Source organism: Oncorhynchus keta, chromosome 33, assembly GCF_023373465.1.
Source record: "Oncorhynchus keta strain PuntledgeMale-10-30-2019 chromosome 33, Oket_V2, whole genome shotgun sequence".
NCBI lineage: Eukaryota > Metazoa > Chordata > Actinopteri > Salmoniformes > Salmonidae > Oncorhynchus > Oncorhynchus keta.
Window position 1 is genome coordinate 17382666 of NC_068453.1, and position 27814 is coordinate 17410479.

The 27814-nt window shown below is 43.0% G+C and overlaps 2 protein-coding genes across 5 annotated transcripts; one reads left to right on the top strand and one right to left on the bottom strand.

The window, feature by feature from the left end:
• The first annotated feature begins 10742 nt into the window (after positions 1–10742).
• LOC118377775 (nuclear transcription factor Y subunit beta-like) lies at positions 10743–13789 on the top strand. Of its 4 annotated transcripts, none has more exons than XM_052492233.1 (7): positions 10743–10888; positions 11509–11605; positions 12125–12264; positions 12505–12702; positions 12821–12899; positions 13074–13153; positions 13257–13789. In XM_052492233.1, the coding sequence occupies exons 2-7, from the start codon at positions 11509–11511 to the stop codon at positions 13287–13289; spliced, it is 627 nt and encodes a 208-aa protein (XP_052348193.1). In that variant the 5' UTR covers positions 10743–10888; the 3' UTR covers positions 13290–13789. The 4 variants fall into 4 exon arrangements, with proteins under 4 accessions (XP_052348193.1, XP_052348192.1, XP_052348194.1 ...); XM_052492232.1 differs by having other exon boundaries at positions 10746–10913; XM_052492234.1 differs by having other exon boundaries at positions 10747–10913; positions 12125–12255.
• A 7043-nt stretch (positions 13790–20832) lies between these two features.
• On the bottom strand, positions 20833–26717 carry LOC118377776 (histidine ammonia-lyase-like). Its single transcript, XM_052492223.1, has 18 exons — positions 26551–26717; positions 26219–26293; positions 26038–26110; positions 25788–25854; positions 25570–25607; positions 25166–25291; positions 24832–24971; positions 24546–24593; positions 24141–24288; positions 23899–23994; positions 23680–23738; positions 23499–23579; positions 23229–23294; positions 22883–23048; positions 22671–22805; positions 22452–22560; positions 22270–22339; positions 20833–22158 (listed from the first exon to the last, which is right to left on the bottom strand). Exons 1-18 carry the CDS (start codon positions 26635–26637, stop codon positions 22081–22083), a joined length of 1662 nt encoding a protein of 553 aa, XP_052348183.1. The 5' UTR covers positions 26638–26717; the 3' UTR covers positions 20833–22080.
• Positions 26718–27814: the final 1097 nt, after the last annotated feature.

Consider the following 27814-nt stretch of genomic DNA (forward strand, 5'->3'; position numbering starts at 1 on the left):
GTCCCTCCCTCCTAAACTACAGGGGAAGCAAGACAACGATTCGGCCCCCTTTTGCAACAGAAAATGAGCGCGCCCAAACGCGATGAGCAAGGTAGACGAGTAAAAGAAAACCGCTATCTCACATCGCACATTGAGAAATGAATGGTTTTATACCACATATGTTTATTTTTGTATGTGTCTAAATATGTCTAAGTGTTTCCCCCTTGTAATAAGATTATTTATGGAAAGAGGAATTATCACCATCTGAGTGAGTGACTGTAAGAGAAGTACTGTGTGGATGAATTCCTCTCACAGGAAGAACAGGCGAACACTAACAGAGAACTAGATCGATGCCGCTGACATAACACAGACATGGTGAAACTGTTCATTATAATAGAGATTACATAACGTAAACTACTGTACAAACCGGCGTTCTTGTATGAAAATGGTTTGTGGATCAGTTTGTGAGTAAATGTGCGTAGCTAATTGAATTGTGCGCATCTATAGATTAGATAGATGGTTCTTGTTCAAGTCCAGTGATGGGAATACCATATTTAGATATTTTAATTGCAAGACAAATCAATTGAGTTGATTGAATTTCAATCAAATAATGTTGTCAAATCAGGCTAGTGAGTTATATATATGTGTTTTACCTGAATATGACATGGCTAAAATTGACACATTTTACCCGTTGGCAGTCTTGCAGAGGCCATAGGAGGATACGGTATGCCAATGTAGTAATTCCTCAATACTACGGGTATGGGTATTATAGCACCACCTAGAGTCAGTGGTTGACAGATTATTATTATTTTTCTCAAAGTAGCCATAGAAAAGAGTTTGGGTTTTTGCCCTAGCACTACACAGCTGATTCAAATAATCAACTCATCATCAAGCTTTGATTATTTGAATCAGCTGTGCATTGCTAGGGCAAAAACCAAAACGTGCACCCAGTTGCCCAGGGACCGAGTTTGGTAAACCCTGCCATAGAGTACCACAGTGTGAGTCATCATCAGTGGCGATTTTAGCATGTACATCTTGGTGGGGCAAACAAAAAAATGCAACTAATTATGCATGCCAGCAAAGCCACTACACAACACAACACGAAACAATATATTTATTGCATTAAAACGGTGACAAACGGTGCCCACAAACTGTTAGGACCTACATAAAGCTGTCCTAACAGCAGTCCCAACACCTTACAACTGCTACAACTGGCTATCAGTGGAGCCTTGTCTGGCAGCGAAACAGTTCATTCAGCCTCATTTACTGCCTTCTTAAAATCATAGCTGATATGGCTGACTTGTTTGTTTAAACAAATGTGGTTTCTACTGACATTTGAGATGTACAAATTATGGCATAATGGGACGACGAGCAGATAAGAGGCAATCCGTAATTTAGATTAAGACATTCATGAGCGAACTAGGACGGATATTGTCAATATAACTATTTGTTCAGCACTTTGGAAATGTACAGCGACAGAATTCAGAGCATGGGCCATTCTTACAGTATTCTCCCTGTACACCAAGTCAGAACAGTAGGATAAATAACGGGAGTATATAAGCAGACAATGAAAGCTCTTACAATATTCAATTATTACATTTCTCTAAAACAGGCTATAGGCTACATGTGCATCATAGAGTCCGAACAGTAGGTGAAATTAAGAGGGGGAAAGGGACCAGATGATACGTGTGAGGGACATGGGCTACTAACAGCTTACTACAGAACATACACTTAGTATTACTGTCTTAGCTACAGTATACATATCTCCCTGGCATATTACATCATTTATGCAGCAGCATACAATACATTTTTGGACACACCTTGTTATGCTGTGTTCACTTCCTTCCAAACCACTCATTGTTGAATTGGAGATTTCCAACTTGTTGTGTAATGTTTATGTCCAATGGCCGATGAGCACCGATACGTTTGATCTATAATTTCTCTTCCTTATTTATCTTCATATGACAAGGATTGAAAAGGATTTGCCAATAGACTGTCAACTTGATTCAAGATGATGACTGCTAGCTAAGTTTTTGAAAGTATGATTTGGTCACATTTTATCTGTGTCCAATGACCTTGAGCCTTCTTGGATGGGCACTTTTAATGTAACTCTATGGCAGCACCCAAAGGGCTAGAATTTTCAAAGTCCGCAGTTAGACTTCACGGTGAAGTAGTGTCCCCATGAGTGACAGAATACTAAGCCAATCACAGCGCAACACTCCGTATTTTCTGCTGGCTTGCCCCACAGAACACACTTATTCAAGAAAACAAAAAAGAGACTGTTTGTATGCAGCTTTATTAACTCAATGTTATTTCTATATTTTCTTTTACATTGTTTGCAAACTGATATGTGACACATATTAATGCCAAAATAACATGCAAAACAGGCAACCCCCCCACCACCCAAAAATATGGGGCTTGTCTGAAAGAGATTTACATGGTTATCAAAATGTCACGCCATGGTAAGCCTACATGAAACACAGCCTTTATTTTAAGTGTTTCTAAAATCCCCAATGGGAAAAATGACTGGTGGAAAAACGATTGGAACCATTTTCCTGTTTGACTGCTAGGTTTTATGGGTATTAGGACACCTTCACTGTGGATCTTTATTGAGCAAGTCCACAGTGATCTATTCTAAAAAACCAATGGAAACAACTTCTGAAAAGATCCCAAAGCAAAGTGACAAACATGTGAATCAATGTATCATTATATTATTATTATTATTATAATTATAATTATAATTATAACTAGGACAATTGGAGACATAGATGAATGGTATTCCTAATAACCTGTTCTGGGTGATATCAAATACATCTCCAGACAGACACTGTTCCGCTTTCCTTCTATTGATCTAATTATATTCTAATAGTGTTTGTAGACTGGTGTACTTTCCCTTTATTGGTACATCAGTCTCAGTCTCTGAATGCTCAATGTGTCTGCATAAGGAATAAACAGCACGGTTGTCTAGAGGACAAGCTGTACTGTAAGCAGTAATAAAACATGTCTTCCTCAAGCAGAACTAAATCGTTAGTGAAGCATGCCTCTACAATGTTCCATGGGGACATATCCTGGTGATTATGTGCTGACAGGTGAAAAGTGTCTGCATAAAAGAGAGAGAAACAGCGCAAACACATGCGCACACACACGTGCTTAGTCTGAATTGTAGGTAACATTTGTGTCTGAAGTGATGGATGATAATAGCCTTATTAGGGGGGGGGGGGTTCTATATCATTCTAGGTGTTGTAGCCTTTTGCCCCTGTCTCTCCTCCCATTAGTATGAGAGAACTTACTAATGATCCCTGTGAATATGCATCACAGTGTTTAAGTCAGTCACTATGTCCTGCAGAACTGAGACAGAGAGAATGACAAATGGAGATAGTGAGAGAGAGAAAAATAGATTTTAATGTTAGGTTAATGTATCCCTATGTGAACCACTTACTTTAATTAAAAGTAAGAGCATTTTATGAATGAATTTCTTCATTCTGATAATAGTTTAATCTCGATCTGTTCATTACATTACATTATGGCACTTAAATCCCTTCAGCCCATAGCTACAGAACCCTGCATAAAAGCATGAACTGTGTTTCTACAGTATTTAAATGCTCAATCAGGGCTTTATCGCTACTCAGCAGCCATTAAACTGAGTCAGTACAGTCACAGACTAATGAGTATTCATATGGACTGCAGAGTTCACAGCTGAAAAGTGTCAGAGGTGCCTCCGCAGGTTAATATCAAAGTTTGGTTCATTAATATGGCAAAAGAAGAAGAAAGAGAAGAAAAAAAACATGTAAACAGGAAGTGACCCCAGTGTCTAGGGCCAGCAGCAACAGTGTCAGTCCCTGCCCACCTGTCAATCAGGCTCCGGACTCAGAGGTCATTAGACAGTTGATAGCTGCCCGTCACACAACAATGAGGATGTTCTGACTGGCTTCTCCCTGCTATCTGTACCGTTGCCTTGGACAACAGTGATTGACAGCAGGGGGCTAACCTCAGCAGTTCCCTCTGACCATCATGGTGTCAGTGGCACGCTGAGTTACTGTCAGTTTGGGCAACACCTGAGGGAGAGACACACAATTAATAACCATTTAACAACACAGACTCAACATCCTTTCAAGAGAGAGAAAACATGTGTGTGTGAAGTTCAGACACTTTCCAAACAAAATCCCACCCCACCCAGCACTACTGTTATAAAACCTCTGTGAACCATATCACACTTCTCAAATCCCATCTTCCCTGCTGTTGGAAACTAAAGTTTTCTACAAACTCCATGAAACAGTCTATTGAAGTCTTAAGAAAGTTTTTAAAGTGTCAGGAGAGTGAAAAGCAGCCCAGCAGAACATTGGGCTGAGCGCTCCATCCTGTATTAGCTTATAGGAAATGGACTGAGTGGTGTGGTTTGTAATGTAAGTCTATGAATAATTCACACAGGGAGCATTAGCAGCAAGCAAACCATCAGAGACAGTTGATCTGGGACTGCTGGACTTTTGATAATATACGGTGGCCATTTTGTGCCGGATTGTTCACCATACATTAGTTAGTGCAATGGAGAGGAAAGGAAACGGGCGTACTGACCTGGGCACAAACAGGGTGGAGTCCCACAGTGGTGTCCCACAGTGGTGTCCAGCTGCTGTTTGATCAGACCACACCTCAGAGCCACAGCAAAGCCCTGGATCACCTCCCCTGCACTGGGCCCCATCAAATGGAGACCTACCACACGCTCCTGTGGAGGTGACAGAACACACACACACACTATAATATACAGAAAAAAACACAAACAAACACACCTATACAGGGTGGAAAAAGCTGAATGAACATGGAGAAGTGTTCCTCTAGAGCAGGGATGGGCAACTCCAGTCCTCCAAGGCCTGATTGGTGTTGTGCTTTTGCCCCAGCTAACACACCTGACTCCAATAATTGGTTTAATCAGCTGTGTTTTCTAGGGATGGCCCCAGAGGACTGGAGTTGCTTATCCCTGCTTTAAAGGAAAGATAATATCCTCAAAGAGTAAAGACATTTAAAGTATAGCACTAAAATCCCAAACACATACAGTTGAAGTCAGAAGTTTACACACACCGTAGCCAAATACATTTAAACTCAGTTATTCACAATTCCTGACATTTAATCCTAGTAATAGTTCCCTGTCTTAGGTCAGTTAGGATCACCACTTTGTTTTAAGAATGTGAAATGTCAGAATAATAGTAGAGAGAATGATTTATTTCAGATTTTATTTCTTTCATCACATTCCATGTGGGTCAGAAGTTTACATACACTCTATTAGTATTTGGTAGCATTGCCTTTAAATTGTTTAACTTGGGTCAAATGTTTCAGGTAGCCTTCCACAAGCTTCCCACAATAAGTTGGGTGAATTTTGGCCCCTTCCTCCTGACAGAGCTGGTGTAACTGAGACAGGTTTGTAGGCCTCCTTGCTCACATGCGTTTCTCAGTTCTGCCCACAAATTTTCAATAGGATTGAGGTCAGGGCTTTGTGATGGCCACTCCAACACCTTGACTTTGTTGTCCTTAAGCCATTTTGCCACAACTTTGGAAGTATGCTTGAGGTCATTGTCCATTTGGAAGACCCATTTGTGACCAAGCTTTAACTTCCTGACTGATGTCTTGAGATGTTGCTTCAATATATCCACATAATTTTCCTGCCTCATGATGCCATCTATTTTGTGAAGATACCAGTCCCTCCTGCAGCAAAACACCCACACAACATGATGCTGCCACCCTGTGCTTCACAGTTGGGATGGTGTTCTTCGGCTTGCAAGCCTCCCCCTTTTTCCTTCAAACATAATGATGGTCATTATGGCCAAACAGTTCTATTTATGTTTCATCAGACCAGAGGACATTTCTCCAAAATGTATGATCTTTGTCCCCATGTGCAGTTGCAAACAGTAGTCTGGCTTTTTTATGGCGGTTTTACTGTGGATATAGATAATTTTGTACCCGTTTCCTCCAGCATCTTCACAAGGTCCTTTGCTGTTGTTCTGGGATTGATTTGCACTTTTTGCACCAAAGTACGTTCATCTCTAGGAGACAGAACACGTCTCCTTCCTGAGCGGTATGACGGCTGGTCCCATGGTGTTTATACTTGCGTACTATTGTTTGTACAGATGAACATGGTACTTTCAGACCTTTGGAAATTGCTCCCAAGGATGAACCAGATTGTGTGGATTATTTTCCCATGATGTCAAGCAAAGAGGCACTGAGTTTGAAGGTAGGCCTTGAAATACATCCACAGGTACACCTCCAATTGACTCAACTTATGTCAATTAGCCTGTCAGAAGCTTCTAAAGCCATGACATCATGTTCTAGAATTTTCCAAGCTGTTTAAAGGCACAGTCAATTTACTGTATGTAAGCTTCTGACCCACTGGAATTGTGATACAGTGAATTATAAGTGAAATGATCTGTCTGTAAACAATTGTTGGAAAAATAACTTGTGTCATGTTAAAGTAGATGTCCTAACCAACTTGCCAAACTATAGTTTGTTAACAAGAAATGTGTGGAGTGGTTGAAAAATGAGTTTTAATAACTCCAACCTAAGTGTATGTAAACTTCCGACCTCAACTGTATGTTCAGGTATTGTGCCCTGTCCCCCGTGGCGATGACGAGTGTCTCTGCTGTGTGGTAGGTCCTCCACCCGTTGACATCTTGTCGCCTGATTGGATAACAGCCACAGAGTGACATGACATCACTGACCAGGGCCGTTACTATCGAAATCCCATGAGGAAACACAGAGAATCCTTCCTTGAAGTCCCGTATCCAAGCTGTTTCCTCGTGATTAGCTGTACACAACACCCACCACCACCCTGTCCAACTGTCCAGACCTCCCTCTACTCCCATTATTCTCACCTGTCCAGAAGCCCCTCCCCCATGCTGACCTGTACAGTGTGTGGCTCCAGTATCTCTCCAAGGGCGTTCAGGTAAGTGACGTCACTGTCCCTCAGCTCCCTCCTCAGCTCGAAGCTCACAGACTTCACATGTTGTTGTACCGCCTCCACCATTTCACCCCAGCCATGGGACACTACAGACCATAATAACACATAGCAACATACCATATGAACACATAGCAACGCACACATCTAATCAACCACTAGCATTTAAACTCTGGATAGGACGCAAATAACTAATGATAACACACACATTCAATATTGATTCAATGGAACAAAATACATATCTAGACTATAATAGAACTGATGCCCCAAATACATATCATGCACTGTAACTGCAGCCCCAGACCCTCTCCAAATCTCACCCTGTTTCTCAAACTTCCAGCCGTACTTCCGGGCATCCTGGAGGGCTTTTCCCAGCAGAGGCTTGGTGCAGGAGGTTCCTGGGAATACTGCCCACGTTCAAACTGGAACCAGCTAGACCTGGCGGACAGCGAAAGTCAATAACCACTCACAAAATGATTGAGCACAAAATGGCATTATGTAATGAAGTAATAGACAATATGGTGAAAACACTGTCTGCATCACACACCCCATTTAGTGCCTTTAGGGATGGGAGCCACCAAGTCAAAGACCAGTACCCTCCTCCTAAAGCCAGTAGCTTCCTGAAAGAGAAAAGGGGGAAAAGAAAGGGGGAATACGAACAGAGAAGTGGGTGAGGGAAAAGAGAGGTGTCAGTCAGATAAAGTCAAATCCCAAATCCTCTCAATGTCAAGTTCCTTCCTCTCATTTCCACTTATCTCTGGATTTCAGAATATAACAGCTCATATCATTAGCATAAAATCAATTTAAATGATAATTATCACAGTATGCTTGGGCACACTGTGAGCATTGGCCAGATCAGATGACTGCTGATGAAACAGGTTAGTGTGTGTAGGCTGGCTCACAGCCAATTGGGGTTAACACAGCTTTATGCAGGTTGACTACATGTAGAGAGATGGAATATCTCATCTTTGAAGAGGGTTGCAAATCCCAGAAAGGACAAAAAGGGATTCAAACGGACATATAAGATAGAAAGATCATTAAGAAAGCCTGCAGGGAGAATGGATTAAACTCAAATAATTGTTATTAATGAGTTTCTCTGAATTTGAAACGTAATTAAAATAACAATTCCTCTTTAAAAAAAGAGCAAGACTAGAAGAGAAGGTGAGACAGATCCATAAAGAGAGTGGTAGATCAGTGACAGACAGGAATTGACACAGACAGACAGTACTGTAGGTGTTGTGTCTAGACACACAGAGCAGTCAGGGGATGTCTGATGCAGTCAGGTCCTCCACCTCATATGCCTATAGTAGAAAGGGGACAGAGACAGAGACCGACAGGGAGAGAGAAAGCATTACGGTCCATACTTGTCATACAGTAAGCACTAGCTGTTTGACATTTCCATTAGAGAAGGAAATGAGGCTAAATCACAACCTTGGGCACAAAGAGACTTCTTTGAAGTGTGCATCTTTGTCTCTCTGGGTGAATATTAGCACACCACATCATTCCTTCAATAACCCCTGAGAAAATGTGTCACCTCGTTTCACTCTGAATTTGAAAGACATTATGCCCTCTTAAAAAAAACAACTTTAAAACGATTTAACATTTCAGTCTAGGGGTGTTTCTATCAAAGGTGGTGCAGGCAGTGTGGAAAGGAGAATTCTGTTGGGTCCACAGAGATTTGTACAACCTTTCAGATATTGTTATAGGAGCTCTTCTATTGCAACATAAAAACATCCTTTATATCCACACCCATTTCAACATCCATGTCTGATCCATAGTGGGTTGGAATTAGATCGGCAAGCGGTCTCAGAGTGAAACATAGTGAAGGGGTGTAAAAATACAAGTTAGGGCATTTTTCAACAAACATTTGCATCAGCAGCAGAAACACATATCATTGTACCGTTTATGATATTATGTCAATCAATTCGACTGGGACTCGTGAAGTTTACAGTTCAGCACTGCATCATTTCAATTTATGTTGGTGCAATGTAGCCACCTGGTGGATAAAATCAGAGCTGCACTAAACGTTATACCACAGCATTTCAAAACCATCTTTGGCTATACTATTGGTTATCAATAATTAAATATTTGATGGGTCCAAATGATTTTTAAAATGATCTGATTACGTAGAGAAACAGGATCTAAAGAGAACCATACAATATATATTTACCAACACAACTGCATAAATAAATTCAATAAAATATGAGTCCCACCAACAGAACGTGTTGTTGGAAAGTTCTATCAAGTATATTATATCCTTCAAGATGATTCTGGAAGGAGTAAGTTATAGCGGTGAACTTTTCCAAATAGTTTCGCTGAAATTTCTGATTCAACCATCAGCGAGTGTGCCGATTTTGTCAGGGGACAGTACACAAACGCATAAGGTGCTGCGGTGGCGTTCACTCGTGGTGAAAACAGGCAAACGCATGGATATGAATATCACTGTAATTACGTGAATACACAATAATATATTCTGTCCCTTCCTTGGACACTGTGCTATCTAACCTCCAAACGAGCTTCAATGCCATACAACACTCCTTCCGTGGCATCCAACTGCTCTTAAACGCCAGTAAAACCAAATGCATGCTTTTCAACTGTTCGCTGCCTGCATCCGCACGCCCGACTAGCATCACCACCCTGGATGGTTCCGACCTAGAATATGTGGACATCTATAAGTATCTAGGTATCTGGCTAGACTGTAAACTTTCCTTCCAGACTCATATCAAACATCTCCAATCTAAAGTCAAATCTAGAGTTGGCTTTCTATTCTACCGATCCTCGACTTCGGAGATGTCATCTACAAAATAGCTTCCAATACTCTACTCAGCAAACTGGATGCAGTTTATCACAGTGCCATCCATTTTGTTACTAAAGCACCTTATACCACCCACCACTGCGACCTGTATGCTATAGTCGGCTGGCCCTCGCTACATATTCGTCGCCAGACCCACTGCTCCAGGTCATCTACAAGTCCATGCTAGGTAAAGCTCCGCCTTATCTCAGTTCACTGGTCACGATGGCAACACCCACCCGTAGCACGCGCTCCTGCAGGTGTATCTCACTGACCATCCCTAAAGCCAACACCTCATTTGTTTTCGTTCCAGTTCTCTGCTGCCTGTGACTGGAACAAATTGCAAAAATCGCTGAAGTTGGAGACTTTTATCTCCCTCACCAACTTTAAACCTCTGCTATCTGAGCAGCTAACCGATCGCTGCAGCTGTACATAGTCCATCGGTAAATAGCCCACCCAATTTACCTACCTCATCCCCATACTGTTTTTATTTATTTACTTTTCTGCTCTTTTGCACACCAGTATCTCTACCTGCACATGACCATTTCATAATTTATCACTCCAGTGTTAATCTGCTAAATTGTAATTATCTGCCTACCTCCTCATGCCTTTTGCACACAATGTATATAGACTCTTTTTTTCTTTTTTCTACTGTGTTATTGACTTGTTAATTGTTTACTCCATGTATAACTTTGTGTTGTCTGTTCACACTGCTATGCTTTATCTTGGCCAGATCGCAGTTGTAAATGAGAACTTGTTCTCAACTAGCCTACCTGGTTAAATAAAGGTGAAATCAAATTTCTAAAAATCAATATATTAAATGCAATACAATTTTGCACTAGGTCTGATATGTAATGAAAACACCCTGTTCTTCTATAATCATAACAGGCATACTACATGATGACTCACCATTACATTGTATCAGTCAAATGTTTTATTTCAACAATATAATGGTAACAAATGCACATAGAGAAAGGGGGGGTCGCTTTTGAGTAGAACAGCTTTATACACTTCTGTAGCTACTAGGTATCATTTAGTGGGAGGGTGACACATCGACAGAACGGCCGCATGGCGGTCAGGGGAGGTGGTGCACTGTATTTTTGGAGGACGCGTAGCTCCGCGCTGGGACTGGTTCTTTTGCAGCCATTTTCTGTCCAACCAACGGCCGTTTTGAGAAGGTAACCAACCAGGGCTTCATTGCAGGTTTGTGCCTGGCTCCGGCCAATGATTGCTAACCAATTCCTCGTTAGCTCGAATGGAAATGTCCGTCTCTGACTAATTTTGATTTGTTGCGTTTAGGGGTTTGAGAGCAGGAAGCCTCGTAAAAATTATGAATTAGCTTCATGTCCCCCTGCCTCCGTTTTCAATACAAAGAACAGGCCGAAATGGGATTTCATTGTGAGCAGAGAGGGCTTGCAATGAGACAACCAACGTGGCTATAGGATAACGTTAAATTGTACCCAGAATGCTTTCGTTGCAACAATAGTCGAAATAAAAATGTGTGAGGGTCAAATGGCAACCAAACTAAAGCCATTGCTTCCTTTGTCCAAATTATATTTTGCACGAAACATTTGCTAGCTAACGTTAGCTTGCTAGCTTCCCATTTAGCAAACAACCACCCACTTGGTCAGCGAAATGAACTAATTCGGTAGACATGCTAGCTAACAGTTTTCTAGCAACCTAACCTGGCGAACACTTAGCCAGCTAGCTTAACATTCATGTTTAGCTAACTAGCCAGTCAACAGTAAGTGCCTTACAACAATTCAGCTATTTGAGTAAACCATGTCCTTTGCTCCAGATGGAAGAAGACCGTTCCACCACCGACGCCTCCCAGCTAACTTTAGGTATCTCTGGAGAATACATGTCAGGAGGATATGTGCTCCAGTCTCAAGATGGTAAGGGACATCAGTTGACCAATTCAAGCCTAATTGGGGAACTAGGTGTGCGCATATCATGAATCGAATATCCCCCAATCAAAATGTAATGTAGTGTCATTTAAAAATATATTTTAAAAAATATATATATAATACATCATTTAAAAAGGCAAGTGAGTCGAGAACAAATTCTTATTTACAATTACGGTCTACCAAAATGCAAAAGGCCTTTGCATGGGACAGGGCTGGGATTAAAATTAAAAAAACGGGACAAAACACACATCACGACAATAGACACCACAACACTACACAGAGAGACCTAAAACAACATAGCACAGCATGGTAACAGCACAACATGGTACAAGTATTATTGGGCACAGACAACAAACAGCACAAGGGGAAAGAAGGTAGAGACAATACATCACGCAATGCAGCCACAACTACATTATCACATTCTCTACATCTCAATGCAACACTGTCAGTACCTAATGCCTACAATAAATTATCCATGTTTTCCACATAATAATGTGTGTGATGAAGATGATGGAGAGGAGAGTCTGAATGACCATGATGACGGGGGCATGAAAGAGAACTTCCGGGAGCAGGACATCTACCTCCCCATCGCTAACGTGGCACGCATCATGAAGAACGGCATCCCACAGACCGGGAAGGTAACCATGGTGTGTGTGTGTGTGTGTGTAGGCTGTGTGAGAACAAGACTGGTGTCGTATTCATTAATGTACACCATAGTAAAACATTTACTAACAGAAAACCAAAAGCTTCTTATTGGACAAGTTCAGATAGTCCCTCCCTGTTTCAGTCTGTTTTTTGTTCTTCTCCGTTTGGTGCCAAGTGAATACGACCCGGAAATGTTCTCCTCGTCTTATTCCTCTTTGTCCTAAATGGTGTGTGTCTCACAGATAGCGAAGGACGCCAAAGAGTGTGTGCAGGAGTGTGTGAGTGAGTTCATCAGCTTCATCACGTCGGAGGCCAGTGAGCGCTGCCACCAGGAGAAAAGAAAGACCATCAACGGAGAGGACATCCTGTTTGCCATGTCAACCCTGGGATTCGACATGTATGTGGAGCCCCTCAAACTCTACCTACAGAAGTTCAGAGAGGTGCGACTAAACACACTACTTCTGCTCTGACAATTAGTCTCTAACACACAATCACAAGTGTCCATGAACAATCTCACATCATATGCTATTTAATCTCTCACAATATGTTGTTTCCTAGGCGATGAAGGGGGAGAAGGGAATACCAGGTGTGTCGGTGGGAGAAGGCCTGGGGGAGGAGCTTACAGACGACAGCTTTAGTAAGTGGTTCAGAACAGGTCTCAATTTTGTCATCTAATACTAAAGTAGAGGCTTTACAGTCATGCATACATATGTAAAATGTATGCAGGCATTAGTAAGTTGCTTTGGCTAAATGGCATATTATGGTCTTGTGCTGTGGATGGTTTTGTAATGTCCTCTTCCCTCTATTCCAGCGAATCAACTGCCAGCCGGAATTATAACAGCCGACGGCCAACAGCAGAACGTCATGGTGTACACCACCTCATATCAACAGGTAAGTGGCATCATATCAACAGACGAGTGACATTTGAACCAGAACTAGACCATTACGACATATCCATGACTGTTCTCTCCATTGCCCCTGTCTGCTCCTGTAGATTCCTGGCGTGCAGCAGATCCAGTTCTCATGACGACGCCTAGCTCCTGCTCTGACCGCGGCGACCATCGACCGCACAGACACAGGCCTGGTGACTGAAGGCTAACCGTAGGCTGAGCGTATGACCCCTCCGTCAAAAGGTCAAAGGCAATCATCAGAAGGACATGAGGTCTTGGAGGGGAGCTGTTATGGGGGGGAAGGGATGTGTTAACCACCATAACCCTGTCATGTAAATGTACAAGTCTGTTCACTAAATGTAGTACGTAGTCATGAGGTGCCACAAGGTTTGGAGTACATCTTTCAACCAGTTTAGGATACTTTATCTTTAATGCTAATTGGACCACTTAGTTTGTTTTTGTACATTGATTGTTTTATGCAGGTTTGGGAAGTGGAATGGGATGTTTTTTTGCTCCCTCATTTTTGAACCATGAGGAGAGGTTCCCTTAATGTCAGCTCTTTTCTATGTGGACAAACTAATACCATGTGCTTTAATGTGATGTAAATCCTTTGAATAAAAATCCAAATGACCCAATACCTTCTGGTTGTCATCGACCTCTTTACACACACCTGAATGATTACACCATGAGCTACTGTAATTTAAGGCTCCCGAGTGGCGCAGCGGGCTAAGACAATGCAACTCAGTCATTACATTCCCTGGTTCGAATCCAGGCTGTATCACATCCGGCCAGGATTGGGAGTCACACAGGGTGGTGTACAATTGGCCCAGTGTCGCAGGGGTAGGCAGTCATTGTAAATAAGAATTTGTTCTTAACTGACTTGCCTAGTTAAATAATGGCTAAATAAAGTTTTTATTTTATTTTTATAACCAGGGGTGGTCCTTCTGTGGCTCAGTTGGTAGAGCATGGCGCTTGTAACGCCAGGGTAGTGGGTTCGATTCCCGGGACCACCCATACGTAGAATGTATGCACACATGACTGTAAGTCGCTTTGGATAAAAGCGTCAGCTAAATGGCATATATTATTATATTATATTATAAAAGTAGATTTTATTTATTCCTGGTACGGGATGTCAATCAATACTGTTTTAATCAATATGACAGTTAAAAATGATCAGTTACAGTTCAGCCATGTAGAGAGTTAACCTATCCAGGAAGAGAATCACACAGCAGTATCTGGTGAGGAGGAGCATGTCTGAATCGCCGTGTCCCCAGCCAGCCCAACCACTCACTGGACCCATATAATCACTTGGCTATGCATGCCTCTCTCTAATATCAATATGCCTCGTCCATTACTGTCCTGATTAGTGATTACTGTCTTATTTCACTGTAGAGCCTAGAGCCCTGCTCAATATGCCTTAACCAACCATGTTGTTCCACCTCCTACATGTGTGATGGCATCACCTGGTTTAAATGTCTCTAGAGACTATCTCTCTCATCATTACTCAATGCCTAGGTTTACCTCGAACGTACTCACATCCTACCTTATCTTTGTCTGTACACTATGCCTTGAATCTATGCTATCGTGCCCAGAAACCTGCTCCTTTTACTCTCTGTTCCGAACGTGCTAGACGGCCAGTTCGTATAGCCTTTAGCCGTACCCTTATCCTATTTCTCCTCTATTCCTCTGGTGATGTAGAGGTTATTCCAGGTCCTGCAGTGCCAAGCTCCACTCCCAGGTGCTCTCATTTGTGGACTTCTGTACCGTAAAAGCCTTGGTTTCATGCATGTTAACATTAGAAGCCTACTCCGTAAGTTTGATTTACTCACTGCTTTAGCACACTCTGCCAACCTGGACGTCTTAGCCGTGTCTGAATCCTGGCTTAGGAAAATCACCAAAAACCCTGAAATCTCCATCCCTAACTATAACATTTCCGCCAAGATAGAACTGCCAAATGGGGCGGTGTTGTAATCTACTGCAAAGATAGCCTGCAGAGTTCTGTCTTACTATCCAGGTCTGTACACAAACAATTTGAGCTTCTACTTCTAAAAATTCACCTTTCCAGAAACAAGTCTCTCACCGTTTCCGCTTGCTATAGACCACCCTCTGCCCCCAGCTGTGCCCTCGACACCATATGTGAATTGATTGCCCCCCATCTATCTTCTGAGCTCGTGCTAGTAGGTGACCTAATCTGGGACATGCTTAACACCCCGGCCATCCTACAATCTAAGCTTGATGCCCTCAATCTCACACAAATGATCAATGAACCTACCAGGTACAACCCCAAATCCGTAAACACGGGCACCCTCATAGATATCATCCTAACTAACTCGCCCTCCAAATATACCTCTGCTGTTTTCAATCAAGATCTCAGCGATCACTGCATCATTGCCTGCATCGTAATGGGTCTGCAATCAAACAACCGTCAAACGCTCCCTAAAACACTTCTGCGAGCAGGCCTTTCTAATCGATCTGGCCAGGGTATCCTGGAATGACATTGACCTCATCCAATCAGTAGAGGATGCCTGGTTATTCCTTAAAACTGCCTTCCTCACCATCTTAAATAAGCATGCTCCATTCTAAAAATGTAGAACTAAGAATATATATAGTCCTTGGTTCCCTACAGACCTGTCTGCCCTTAACCAGAACAAAAACATCCTGTGGCGTTCTGCATTAGCATTGAATAGTCCCCGTGATATGCAACTTTTCAGGGAAGTTAGGAACAAATATACACAGGCACTTAGGAAAGCTAAGGCTAGCTTTTTCAAACAGAAATTTGCATCCTGTAGTACAAACTCAAAAAAGATCTGGGACACTGTAAAGTCCATGGAGAATAAGAGCACCTCCTCCCAGCTGTCCACTGCTCTGAGGCTAGGAAACACTGTTACCACTGATAAATCCAATATAATTGAGAATTTCAATAAGCATTTCTCTACGGCTAGCCATGCTTTTCACCTGGCTACCCCTACCCCGGTCAACTGCCCGGCACACTCCACAGCAACCAGCCCAAGCCCCCACCATTTCTCCTTCACCCAAATCCAGATAGCTGATGTCCTGAAAGAGCTACAAAATCTGGACCCCTACAAATCAGCCGGGCTAAACAATCTGTACCCTCTCTTTCTAAAATGCTCTGCCGAAATTGTTGCAACCCCTATTACTAGCCTTTTCAACCTCTCTTTCATATCGTATGAGATTGCCAAAGATTGGAAATCTGCCGCGGCCATCCCCCTCTTCAAAGGGGGTGACACTCTAGACCCAAACTGCTATAGACCTATATCTATCTTACCCTGTCTTTCTAAGGTCTTCGAAAGCCAAGTTAACAAACAGATTACCGACCATTTCGAATCCCACTGTACCTTCTCCGCTATGCAATCTGGTTTCAGAGCTGGTCATGGGTGCACCTCAGCCACGCTCAAGGTACTAAACGATATCCTAACCGCCATCGCTAAGAGACATTACTGTGCAGTCGTATTGATCGACCTGGCCAAGGCTTTCGACTCTGTCAATCACCACATTCTTATTTATTGGCAGACTCGACAGCCTTGGTTTCTCAAATGATTGCCTCGCCTGGTTCACCAACTACTTCTCTGATAGAGATCAGTGTGTCAAATCGGAGGGCCTGTTATCCGGACTATGGGGGTGCCACAGGGTTCAATTCTCTGGCCGACTCTCTTCTCTGAATATATCAATGATGTCGCTCTTGCTGCTGGTGATTCTCTGATCCACCTCTACGCAGATGACACTATTCTGTAGACTTCTGGCCCCTCTTTAGACACTGTGTGAACTAACCTCCAAACGAGCTTCAATGCCATAAAACACTTCTTCTGTGGCCTCCAACTGCTCTTAAATGCAAGTAAAACTAAATGCATGCTATTCAATCGATCACTGCCCGCACCTGCCCGCTCGTCCAGCATCACTACTCTGGACTGCTCTGACTTAGAATACGTGGACAACTACAAATACCTCTGTGTCTGGTTAGACTGTAAACTCTCCTTCCAGACTCACATTAAGCATCTTCAATCTCCAAGCATCTCCATCTCCAATCCAAAATGAAATCTAGAATCGGCTTCCTATATCACAACAAAGCATCCTTCACTCATGTTGCCAAACATAAAACTGACCATCCTACCGATCCTCGACTTCGGCGATGTCATCTATAAAATAGCCTCCAACACTCTACTCAACAAATTGGATGCAGTCTATAAAATCAAATTTATTTATATAGCCCTTCTTACATCAGCTGATATCTCAAAGTGCTGTACAGAAACCCAACAGAAACCCAGCCTAAAACCCCAAACAGCAAGCAATGCAGGTGTAGAAGCACAGTGCCATCCGTTTTGTCACCAAAGCCCCATACACTACCCACCACTGCGACCTGTACGCTCTCGTTGGTTGGCCCTTGCTTCATACTCATCGCCAAACCCACTGGCTACAGGTTATCTACAAGTCTCTGCTAGGTAAAGCCCCGACTTATCTCAGCTCACTGGTCACCATAGCAGCACCCACTCGTAGCACGCGCTCCAGCAGGTATATCTCATTGGTCACCCCCAAAGCCAATTCCTCCTTTGGTCGCCTTATCTTCCAGTTCTCTGCTGCCAATGACTGGAACGAACTGCAAAAATCACTGAAGCTGGAGACTCATATCTCCCTCACCAGATGTCAGAGCAGCTCACAGATCACTGCACCTGTACATAGCCCATCTGTAAACAGCCCATCTATCTACCTCATCCCCATACTGTATTTATTTATTTATCTTGCTCCTTTGCACCCCAGTATATCTACTTGTACATTCATCTTCTGCACATCTACCATTCCAGTGTTTAATTGCTATATTGTAATTACTTCGCCACCATGGCCTATTTATTGCCTTAACTCCCTTATCTTACCTCATTTGCACTCACTGTTTATAGACTTTTTGTTTTCTTTTTTTCTACTGTATTATTGACTGTATGTTTTGTTTATTCCATGTGTAACTCTGTGTTGTTGTATGTGTCGAATGTCTATGCTTTATCTTGGCCAGGTCGCAGTTGCAAATGAGAACTTGTTCTCAACTACTCTACCTGGTTAAATAAAGGTGAAATAAAAAAGAAATAAAAAAATCTCAACATCACTTTGCTGAAGTGAAACTAAAGTAGAGAGACAGTATATTGTGTACAGGACCACTCTCCAGAACTTCAGAAATCCCTTAAACAGCTATATGTTCAGACTATACACTGAGTCTCCTACCCTTTGACAGCATGGACAGAGAAATTATCCACAAACATTCTTTACAGGTGAGTAGAGTTTAATAAATATTAAGTTGAAGATGAGATTTACATTATTTACCATTCACATTTCCTTTTTTTATTTACACCGAACAAAAATATAAATGCAACACAAAGTTTTGGTCCCATGTTTCATGAGCTGAAATAAAAGATCCTAGAAATGTTCCATATGCACAAAAAGCAGATTTCTCTCAAAATCGGTACACAAATTTAATTACATCCCTGTTAGTGAGTATTTCTCCTTTCCCAAGTTAATCTATCCACCTGACAGGTGTGGGATATCAAGAAGCTGATTAAACAGCATGATCATTACACAGGTGCACCTTGTGCTGGGGACAATAAAATACCACTAAAATGTGAAGTTTGGTCACACAACACAATGTCATAGATGTTTCAAGTGTTGAGGGAGGGTGCAAATTGGCATGCTGACTGCAGGAATGACCACCAGAGCTGTTGCCAGATAATGTTATGTTAATTTATCTACCATAATCCACCTCCAATGTCGTTTTAAAGAATTTGGCAGTACGTCCAACCAGCCTCACAACCGTAGAGCACGTGTATAGTTTTGTGTGTGCGAGCGGTTTTCTGAATTCAACGTTGTGAACAGAGTGCCCCATGGTGGCGGTGGGGTTATGGTATGGTCAGCCATAAGCTTAGGAAAACAATGGCATTTTATTGATGGCAATTTGTATGCACAGCGATACCGTGACGAGATCCTGAGGCCTATTGTCGTGCCATTCATCACCTCATGTTTCAGCATGATAATGCATGGCCCCATGTCATAAGGATCTGTACATAATTCCTGAAAGCTGAAAATGGCCCAGTTCTTCCATGGCCTGCATACTTACCAGACATCCATTGAGCATGTTTGGGATGCTCTGGATCAACGTACACAACAGCGTGTTCCAGTTCCGGACAATATCCAGGAACTTCGTACAGCCATTGAAGAAGAGTGGCACAACATTCCACAGGCCACAATCAACAGTCTCTATGCGAAGGAGATGTGTCACGCTGCATGATGCAAATGGTGGTCACACCAGACACGGACTAGTTTTCTGATCCACACACCTACCTTTTTTTAAGGGATCTGTGACCAACAGATGCATATCTGTATTCCAAGTCATGTGAATTCCATAGATTAGTGCCTAATGAATGTATTTAAATGGACTGATTTCCTTATATGAACTGTAACTCAGTAAAATGTTTGAAATTGTTCCATGTTGAATTTATATTTTGTTCAGTGCATATGTTAAACATTTTATACTTTAGCTATAGGAAATGTATCTAAGTTGTAACATCATGTATCAATATCAGTTAATATAATCTATAGGACAATGGTGACAACTCTAAAGCTTAAACTATCAAGAGCTGATTTCAATAAATACCTCATGGTTTCATCTTTGGTCTCTGTCTAGAAATGACCACCTCCAGCAGTCTCCTGTTTGAAGAGCAGTTCCTGTGCTCTGTCTGTCTCACCTGGAGCCTCATCAGAGAGTCCCAGCCTTGAAGAGACACAAGCTGATCAACCCTGTGGAGAACCTGGAAGACAGGATGTGTAAGACGCATGACAGACTCCTGGAGCTGTTCTGTAGGACTGACCAGACGTGTGTTTGTGTCTTGTGCTTAAAAACAGACCACATGACTCATGACACTGTCCCTCTAGAGGAAGAGTATGGAGAGAGGAAGGCTCAACTGGGGAAGACTGAGGCAGAAGTGCAGCAGATGATCCAGGAGAGACTTAAGAAGGTTCAGGAGATCAAACATTCAGTAGATCTGAGTCAGAAAGATGCAGAGAGGGAGATATCAGACAGTGTACAGGTCTTCACTGCTCTGGTTCGCTCCATTGAGAGAAGCCAGACTGAGCTCATTGAGGTGATTGAGGAGAAGCAGAAAGCAGCAGAGAGGCAGGCTGAAGGGCTCATTAAAGACCTGGAACAGGAAATCACTGATCTACAGAGGAGAAGCACTGAACTGGAGCAGCTCTCACACACTGAGGACCACCTCCACCTCCTACAGAGCTGTCCATCCCTCTGCATCCCTCCACCCACCAAGGACTGGTCTAGGATCAGTGTTCACAGTGATATGTGTGTGGGGACTGTGAGGAGAGCTGTGTCTCAAGTGGAGGAGACCATTTTGAGTGAAGTTGAAGAAGTTGTGTGATGCTGAGTTGAAGAGGATTCAGCAGTATGCAGTAGATGTGACTCTGTACCCTGATACAGCACATCATGGTCTCATGTCTGAGGATGGGAAACAGGTGAAACATGGAAACACACGGCTTAATAAACCTTATAATCTGTTAGAGGAATTTAATTAATATATGTTCATTAACTAATACAATTATAACAAAGCAAAACACTTTGTCTGTTTCTAAGAATTTGTAAGGTTCTTATTTGCAAAAAATAGACGAAGATCGGTCTCAAAATTAATCAAAACTTTTATTCCCGAGAGCTCGAGTCATAATACCATGTACATTGGTTTATATACCTCACATTTCGGCATAAATGTCCCTCCTCTCAGATACAATGGCAATATAGTTCACAAGTCTTCTCACATTGTCTGCCACCTGTTAAACAATCTACTACAAGCCCAAGGTCTCTCCCCTCCCTGGGTGGGGACAGAATGTCCTGTAAGGAACACAGTATTCCAGCCTTTCTGACAATAGCTCCATTCATTTCTAACAAGGAAAAGAAAGTGCTTGTTCTAATTCTTGACTAAAACTACACACCTAATATTCAGTATTATGATTATAATAAGATTCATACATTCATACAGTAACAGAGTAGTATTCTGTTCAGTTATAATTCTAAGCTAAATGTATACAGAATTGAGTCATTATTCATAAAAATCCCATAACATAATCCCAATAGGTTTGATCAAGTTTTTAATGTCCTAGGAAAGGAGGGTTTCTCCTCAGGGAGATTTTACTGAGGTGAATGTTCAGATGAAAACCATGTGGACTTTAGGAGTGGCCAGAGAGTCCATCAACAGGAAGGGGAAAGTCACAAATAGCCCATCAAATGGATACTGGGCTGTGGTCCTGAGGGATGAGAGTAAGTACTCAGCCTGTACCTCCCCCCGTGTCTCCTTATACCTGAGAGAGAAGCCCCAGAAGGTGGGGGTGTTTGTGGATTATGAGGAGGGTCAGGTCTCCTTTTATGATGTGGAGGCCAGGTCTCATATCTACTCTTTCACTGGCTACATCTTCACTGAGAGTCTGTCCATTCCTTGGCCCTGGTAATGATAAAGGTGAAAACTCTTCCCTTCTGTTCATCTCTCCTGTCAATCATCCAGACTGAGTTCTGAACTGAACTAATTGACCAGTACATTTAGTAAATGTAGAATAATCATAACCTGCCGTCATGCAGCACACCAGGGAGAATATTTCACTGTAATGTAATTGCTGGTGGTGGTTGTTTGGGTCCACCAGCATTGTAAGCCATAAGAAGATATACAATCTCTCCAGGCTCATAAGGTATGATTCATATCTGGGAGTTACATTTCTGAGGAATTTCTGATAATGAGATAATATAAGCAACATTTTTGTTTTTTAAGCTCATGTATTGTTTGCACTGTATATCTCTAATAACCTTTAATAAACTTGAATCTTGGATTTGGAATCATACAGTAGAAGGATGAAATACTTGAGTCATTTTCATACACTATCCTAGTCATCCAGTGGGAGTGGTTTCAGTCCGAGCTTGTCTCGGTATTGGTCCATGTATGGCCGAGCCGCCTCCCACACCTAGAGAAGGCCACGGGTGAGAAACATAAACAGAGATGTTAATTTCTATCTGCCTCGTTATCAATTAGCTGGAATGATAAATATAATACTGAGATGGGGTGAGTCTCTTGCCTTTTCCTCCCTGAGGAGCGTGTGAGCAGCCTCGATGTCAGGACTCATTTGACGGTCATGATCCCAAGGCCTGATGGGAAATAAGAATAAACTGATGTGCTGTAGAACTCTCCCCACACCTTTCCAGAACAACAACATTGGGCAGTCCTCGGATCAGAGATCCACATGCTCATGGTTCGTACCTGACAACAGTACGCACTAGCTCATGGACTTTCTCCAGAGGGGTAGTGGACTTGAGCGGGCGGAGAAACTCCAGGGCTTGACAGGCAGCGAGCAGCTCGATGGCCAGAACTGAAAAGCAGCGATGCCTTTTTATTCTCATGGTTAACTCTGTATGCATGATATTTGATGGGACGAGCAGATCACACACTAATGCCATGTGACTGTACTCTACGAGTTACCTTGCTCTACGTGTTCCACCACCCTCAGGGCCTTCCTAGCGGCCCAGCCCCCCATGGAGACGTGGTCTTCAGTGGCTGCGCTGGTGGACAGGGAGTCCACGGAGGACGGGTGGCACAACGCCTTGCTCTCAGATACTGCGGGGGAGCAGAGACAGACACACACACTAACGTTTTCTGTGTGAACACACACACACACACACACAGAGACCTACCAAGGGCAGCAGCAGTGCAGTGTGCAATCATGAAACCAGAGTTGAGGCCTCCGTCTTGGACCAGGAAGGCAGGCAGCTCACTGAGGGAGGGGTTGATCAGCCTCTCTGTCCTCCTCTCACTCATACTGGCCAGCTCATGGACCCCGATGGCCAGGTAGTCTAGAGCCTGGGGGAGAGAGAGGGTTAGCCTTGTCCCAGATCAGTTTGTGCTGCCTTGCTAACTCCTGTGATCATTGGTAAGGCAGTGCAAATATATCTATGACCAGTCTAGGAAAGAGGGGGAACAGTACTGAAGGAACCGAGGAGTTTATTGTAATGGAGTGAATCTGTTTGTCTGTGACTCTACCTTGGCTGGGTATTCTCCATGGAAATTACCCCCAGAGATGGTCTCACCTCGCTCTGCAAAAACCAGCTGGAGGAGAGTTAAGGTTTCATATTTGGGACATTATGAGTCTCTAATATAAACTGTATACAGGAAACCAAAGCCCATGTGGGCTAGTCCAAGGGCTCCCCCTTGTGGTGAACTTATATAATCACAGGAGGGGTCTAAAAGGAGATCAAAGAAAGACATGACGTCTTCAAGTAAATATAAGAATGTAACTTAGTGGGAGGATACAGGGTTGTCAGTGGCACTGTTGAGCTCAGTGGTGAGGATGCTCTTAACAAAGGCTATGGTGTCATTAGCTACCCCATGAACCTACAAGAGAGGAGAGAGACAAATAAACACTGGTAGTAGGGTTAGTTCACTCCAGCCCTTCACTGCAGTTGTAACACACACACGAGCGCACACACACTACCTGTGGGATACAGCGGAGGGTGTATGCATCCTGGACACGGTCACATGTCCTATGACTATCTACAGGAAAACACAACAAAGGAAGTGAGAGACTGGAAATGACCAAACAGCACTGTTAAGATTCCCACCAAAGGAGTAAATGTCTTTATTTGGACACAAAATCATCAGAAAAATTGAGTGTGTGTGTTTCTGTGTGTGTGTTTCGCCTGCCTGACTTTACCAGAGATCTGGGAGGGGAAGACGTCCGAGTGGAGTAGAGAGCGGAGTCTCAGAGCCACCTCTATCTGACCAGGGTGTGGCCTCACGGCATGGACGTCTGGAATGGCAGAACAAATCAGTACACAATGGAATGGAACAGGTAACTTCTTATAGCATCAAAGCTCCAACAGTGAATTCACTGTGTGTGTGTGTGTGTGTGTGTGTGTGTGTGTGTGTGTGTGTGTGTGTGTGTGTGTGTCTGACCGCTGTGGAAGGCCTTGGTGGTGCCCCTCAGGGCCTCCAGACTGAGGGCAGCGATGATGTCAGCCTGCCTGGCCACGCCCACAGCTCGCTCCACTGCCTCCGCCGCCAGAGATGACATCATCTGAGTCCCGTTGATCAGACCGATGCCCTGCACGATAAAACACTATCACACCATCTACAGAGATGCTGAGTCCCATTATATGCCCCCAGAGATGACATCATCTGAGTCCCGTTGATCAGACCGATGCCCTGCACGATAAAACACTATCACACCATCTACTGCGATTATATCCCAGATATGACATCATCTAACCCCAGTTATCAATCATCAGTATACAAGACAACTTAATCAATGCCTGATTGAAAATCCAACAAATAGCAAAATCTACAGCTCTAGCACTGTACCTCTTTAGGCTTCAGAACCAAAGGTGTGAGTCCATGACATTCCAGTACCTGGAAAAGGAGGAAAGAAAGAATAAAGGAGAGGAGAAAGAAAGACGAAGGAAACGAGTTAGGGGCCTTAATGTATACATTTTATCTACATTTACATTTACATTTAAGTCATTTAGCAGACGCTCTTATCCAGAGCGACTTACAAATTGGTATCTCAGTCATTCATCTAACTAAAACACATTGGTTCTCTGAGGTGTGTCTTTGGGTTGAGAGAGAGAGACATTGTGGGTAACCCAACTGTTTTGGCATGGTCCCAGCCGCGTTGAGGCGACCACATCCTGCCCTCTCCCATAAGGCCCAGGGTGAGGTGGGCCAGGGGGGCCAGGTCTCCACTAGCGCCTACCGTTCCCTTCTCTGGCACCCACGACAGGCAGGAGGCTGGGGGAGTAGAGAGAGAGAGAGATCTGTCAAACACACACACACAGACACACACAAGCTCAATGTACCTGGACAGGACATGCATACACACAATCACACACATGCACAAACACACCCACAGAGTTCACACGTGCTATTAGTCAAACTGTTGAATCAGAATTTCAATGAATGTTGTTATTGTAGACTGGGTTTACCATTGAAGGCTTTGACCATAGCCTGGACCGTTTCCATGGAGACGCCACTGTACCCTTTGGCCAGAACGTTAATCCTCAGAGCCAGTAGCATACGGGTCCTCTCTACACTCAATGGGGTGCCCACTCCTACATACACACACACACACACACACACACACACACACTTTTCGATATGTGTATATGTATTTCAATTACACCAGGGGTGCAATTTAGTCAAGGGCAGGCCTGATCTGTCCTTGCACATAGAGGTACTATAATGACATATACTCAGATCAAATGTATTTATATAGCCCTTCGTACATCAACTGATATCTCAAAGTGCTGTACAGAAACCCAGCCTAAAACCCCAAACAGCAAGCAATGCAGGTGTAGAAGCACGGGTTTATATAAGCATGGTAACCCACCAGCACTATGAGATCGAATCAGATTCATCTGTAGTTCCCTGAAGACAAAAAGCACACACACACACACACACACACACACACACACACACACACACACACACACACACACACACACTAAATGATTCTGACAGTTAGCGATAGACAAACAGATCTAGTTCACAATGTTTATTCAGATGGGAAAAGACTAGTTCTTCCCAGCTAGTGAATAAACAACTTACATGAGCTTATCCTTTGGAATGAGCATATGGGCAAATTTCCCAAACCCTGTGTTGACGCCATAGACAACTACAGGGGAAGAACACACAGATAGACATAAAGAGACATATAAACACATGTAGAATCACACATTCTATTAATCTATAGCTATATATTCTATAGCTATATAATCTATTAATATATATCTAGCTATTCTATTAATCTATAGCTATATATTCTATTTATCTATATATTTTATTAATCTATACATACCTCGGTTTTCTTTTATGATGGTTTCTATCACTTCTCTGGCTTCATTGATTTTCCCTTCAGCCTCGGTGGTCAGCTGGGTGCCAAAACAGAAGAGTTCAAATGTTAACTGACAGTAGTCGGCCAGCACGGCTGAAAACGGTCTGATTGGACTATGATGAAGCATGGTCTTCTTGAATCATACCTTGATGTTGAACAGGCCTTTCCCCAAACGGACCAGATCAGCTATGGTCAGACTGTTCCCATCCAGAGAGAGGTACTGGAACGCAACAAGTCACACACACAGACAGCGTCAACGACAGGCATACAGACAGACACACAGCAATGTAGTCAGCTGTTATACAGGGTTACATTGTGGGAAACGTGTCAAATTCGATTTGCTATTCCATTACAATTTTGACTAATTAATTATGCTCCTCCATCAAGTATCCCATACTTTTCTCCCCACCCCCTTATTTATGCCAATGAATAGAATATTTTTCAAGCAGAGTATAATAACAGAATGCAGATACTCACCTTTTTGGGATCGAGAGACTGGCGTTTCCTAATGGCAGTTTCTTCCTTACCAACGTTGACAAAGTCATTGTGCTCCTGCACAGCCATTAGGAGAGAGGGAAAAACTATCAGAGAGAAAGAGATACAATCAGAGAGGGGTAAAGACAGGTAGCAACCTGTGACAATGACAGAGACAATTCTTTATAAAGCCAGGGGAAAGGATCATTTTCATTCATTAACTGGTCTACCCATCACGGGCTGGTTGCAACACAGTTAGGCTTGTGCCTAGTCGTTAATCTACGACCGATTAAACATAATACTAACTTCTTTTATGTGTAACTGGTGAAACCACCCCCTCCCTGTACATTAACAGTTCTGTCTCACATTATGTCCCCGTCTTGGTCCCCAGTCCGTGTACACCAATGTTTAGTGGAGAAGTGTAACAGTTGCGTGAGATATCCTTGTACATAAGTGTCTACACCTATATATATTTAATACAAATTAAAACTTCACCCAGTATTCAATAAAATGACAATAAAACTCACTCCTGCTCGTCCAACTTCCACGCCCTAGCTGGCTCAAGGGTTTTGAGGCCTCAGCCGGATCACCAGGGTTTTACGCCTCCCGGCTCGCAAGGCGTCTGCGCTTCATCAGGCTCCCATGTTCCAGCAGGATCCTCGGGGGATCCACTATATCTATCTGTTCCCTGCTTCAGGATTAATGTTCATATGTCTTGTTCCTTATTAGAAGGAACCTAGGATAGGATAAGTAATCCTTCTCACCCCCCCTTTAAGATTTAGATGCACTATTGTAAAGTGACTATTCTACTGGATGTCATAAGGTGAATGCACCAATTTGTAAGTCGCTCTGGATAAGAGCGTCTGCTAAATTACTTAAATGTAAATGTAATCGTCGACTCCCTGTACCTGCTTCTCTACTCCAGCATCAGTCCTTACAAACACACAATATCAAACTAAAGTGTGAAGGCTTATTCAACTTTTTTAGCATAAGTCCTTTACCACTCCTTGGTTAGCCAGCATCTGCCTCCTCAGGTGATGCTGCAGATGATTCAGTTCCCTCTTTATACTGCATCTTATTGATGAAACGGTATTAATGGGAAAAGGTCAGCTTCACAGTCAAGTTCCAGCCAAAGCCTACCCAGCCCTCATTCTAGGCTTGTGCAATTATAGATCTACTATACCCAGCCACCATGCAGATTGTGTACAGTAAAGGGAGGGAATTGTCATTTGGAATGTGACCCACCAAGCAAGTTGTGAACAGTCAT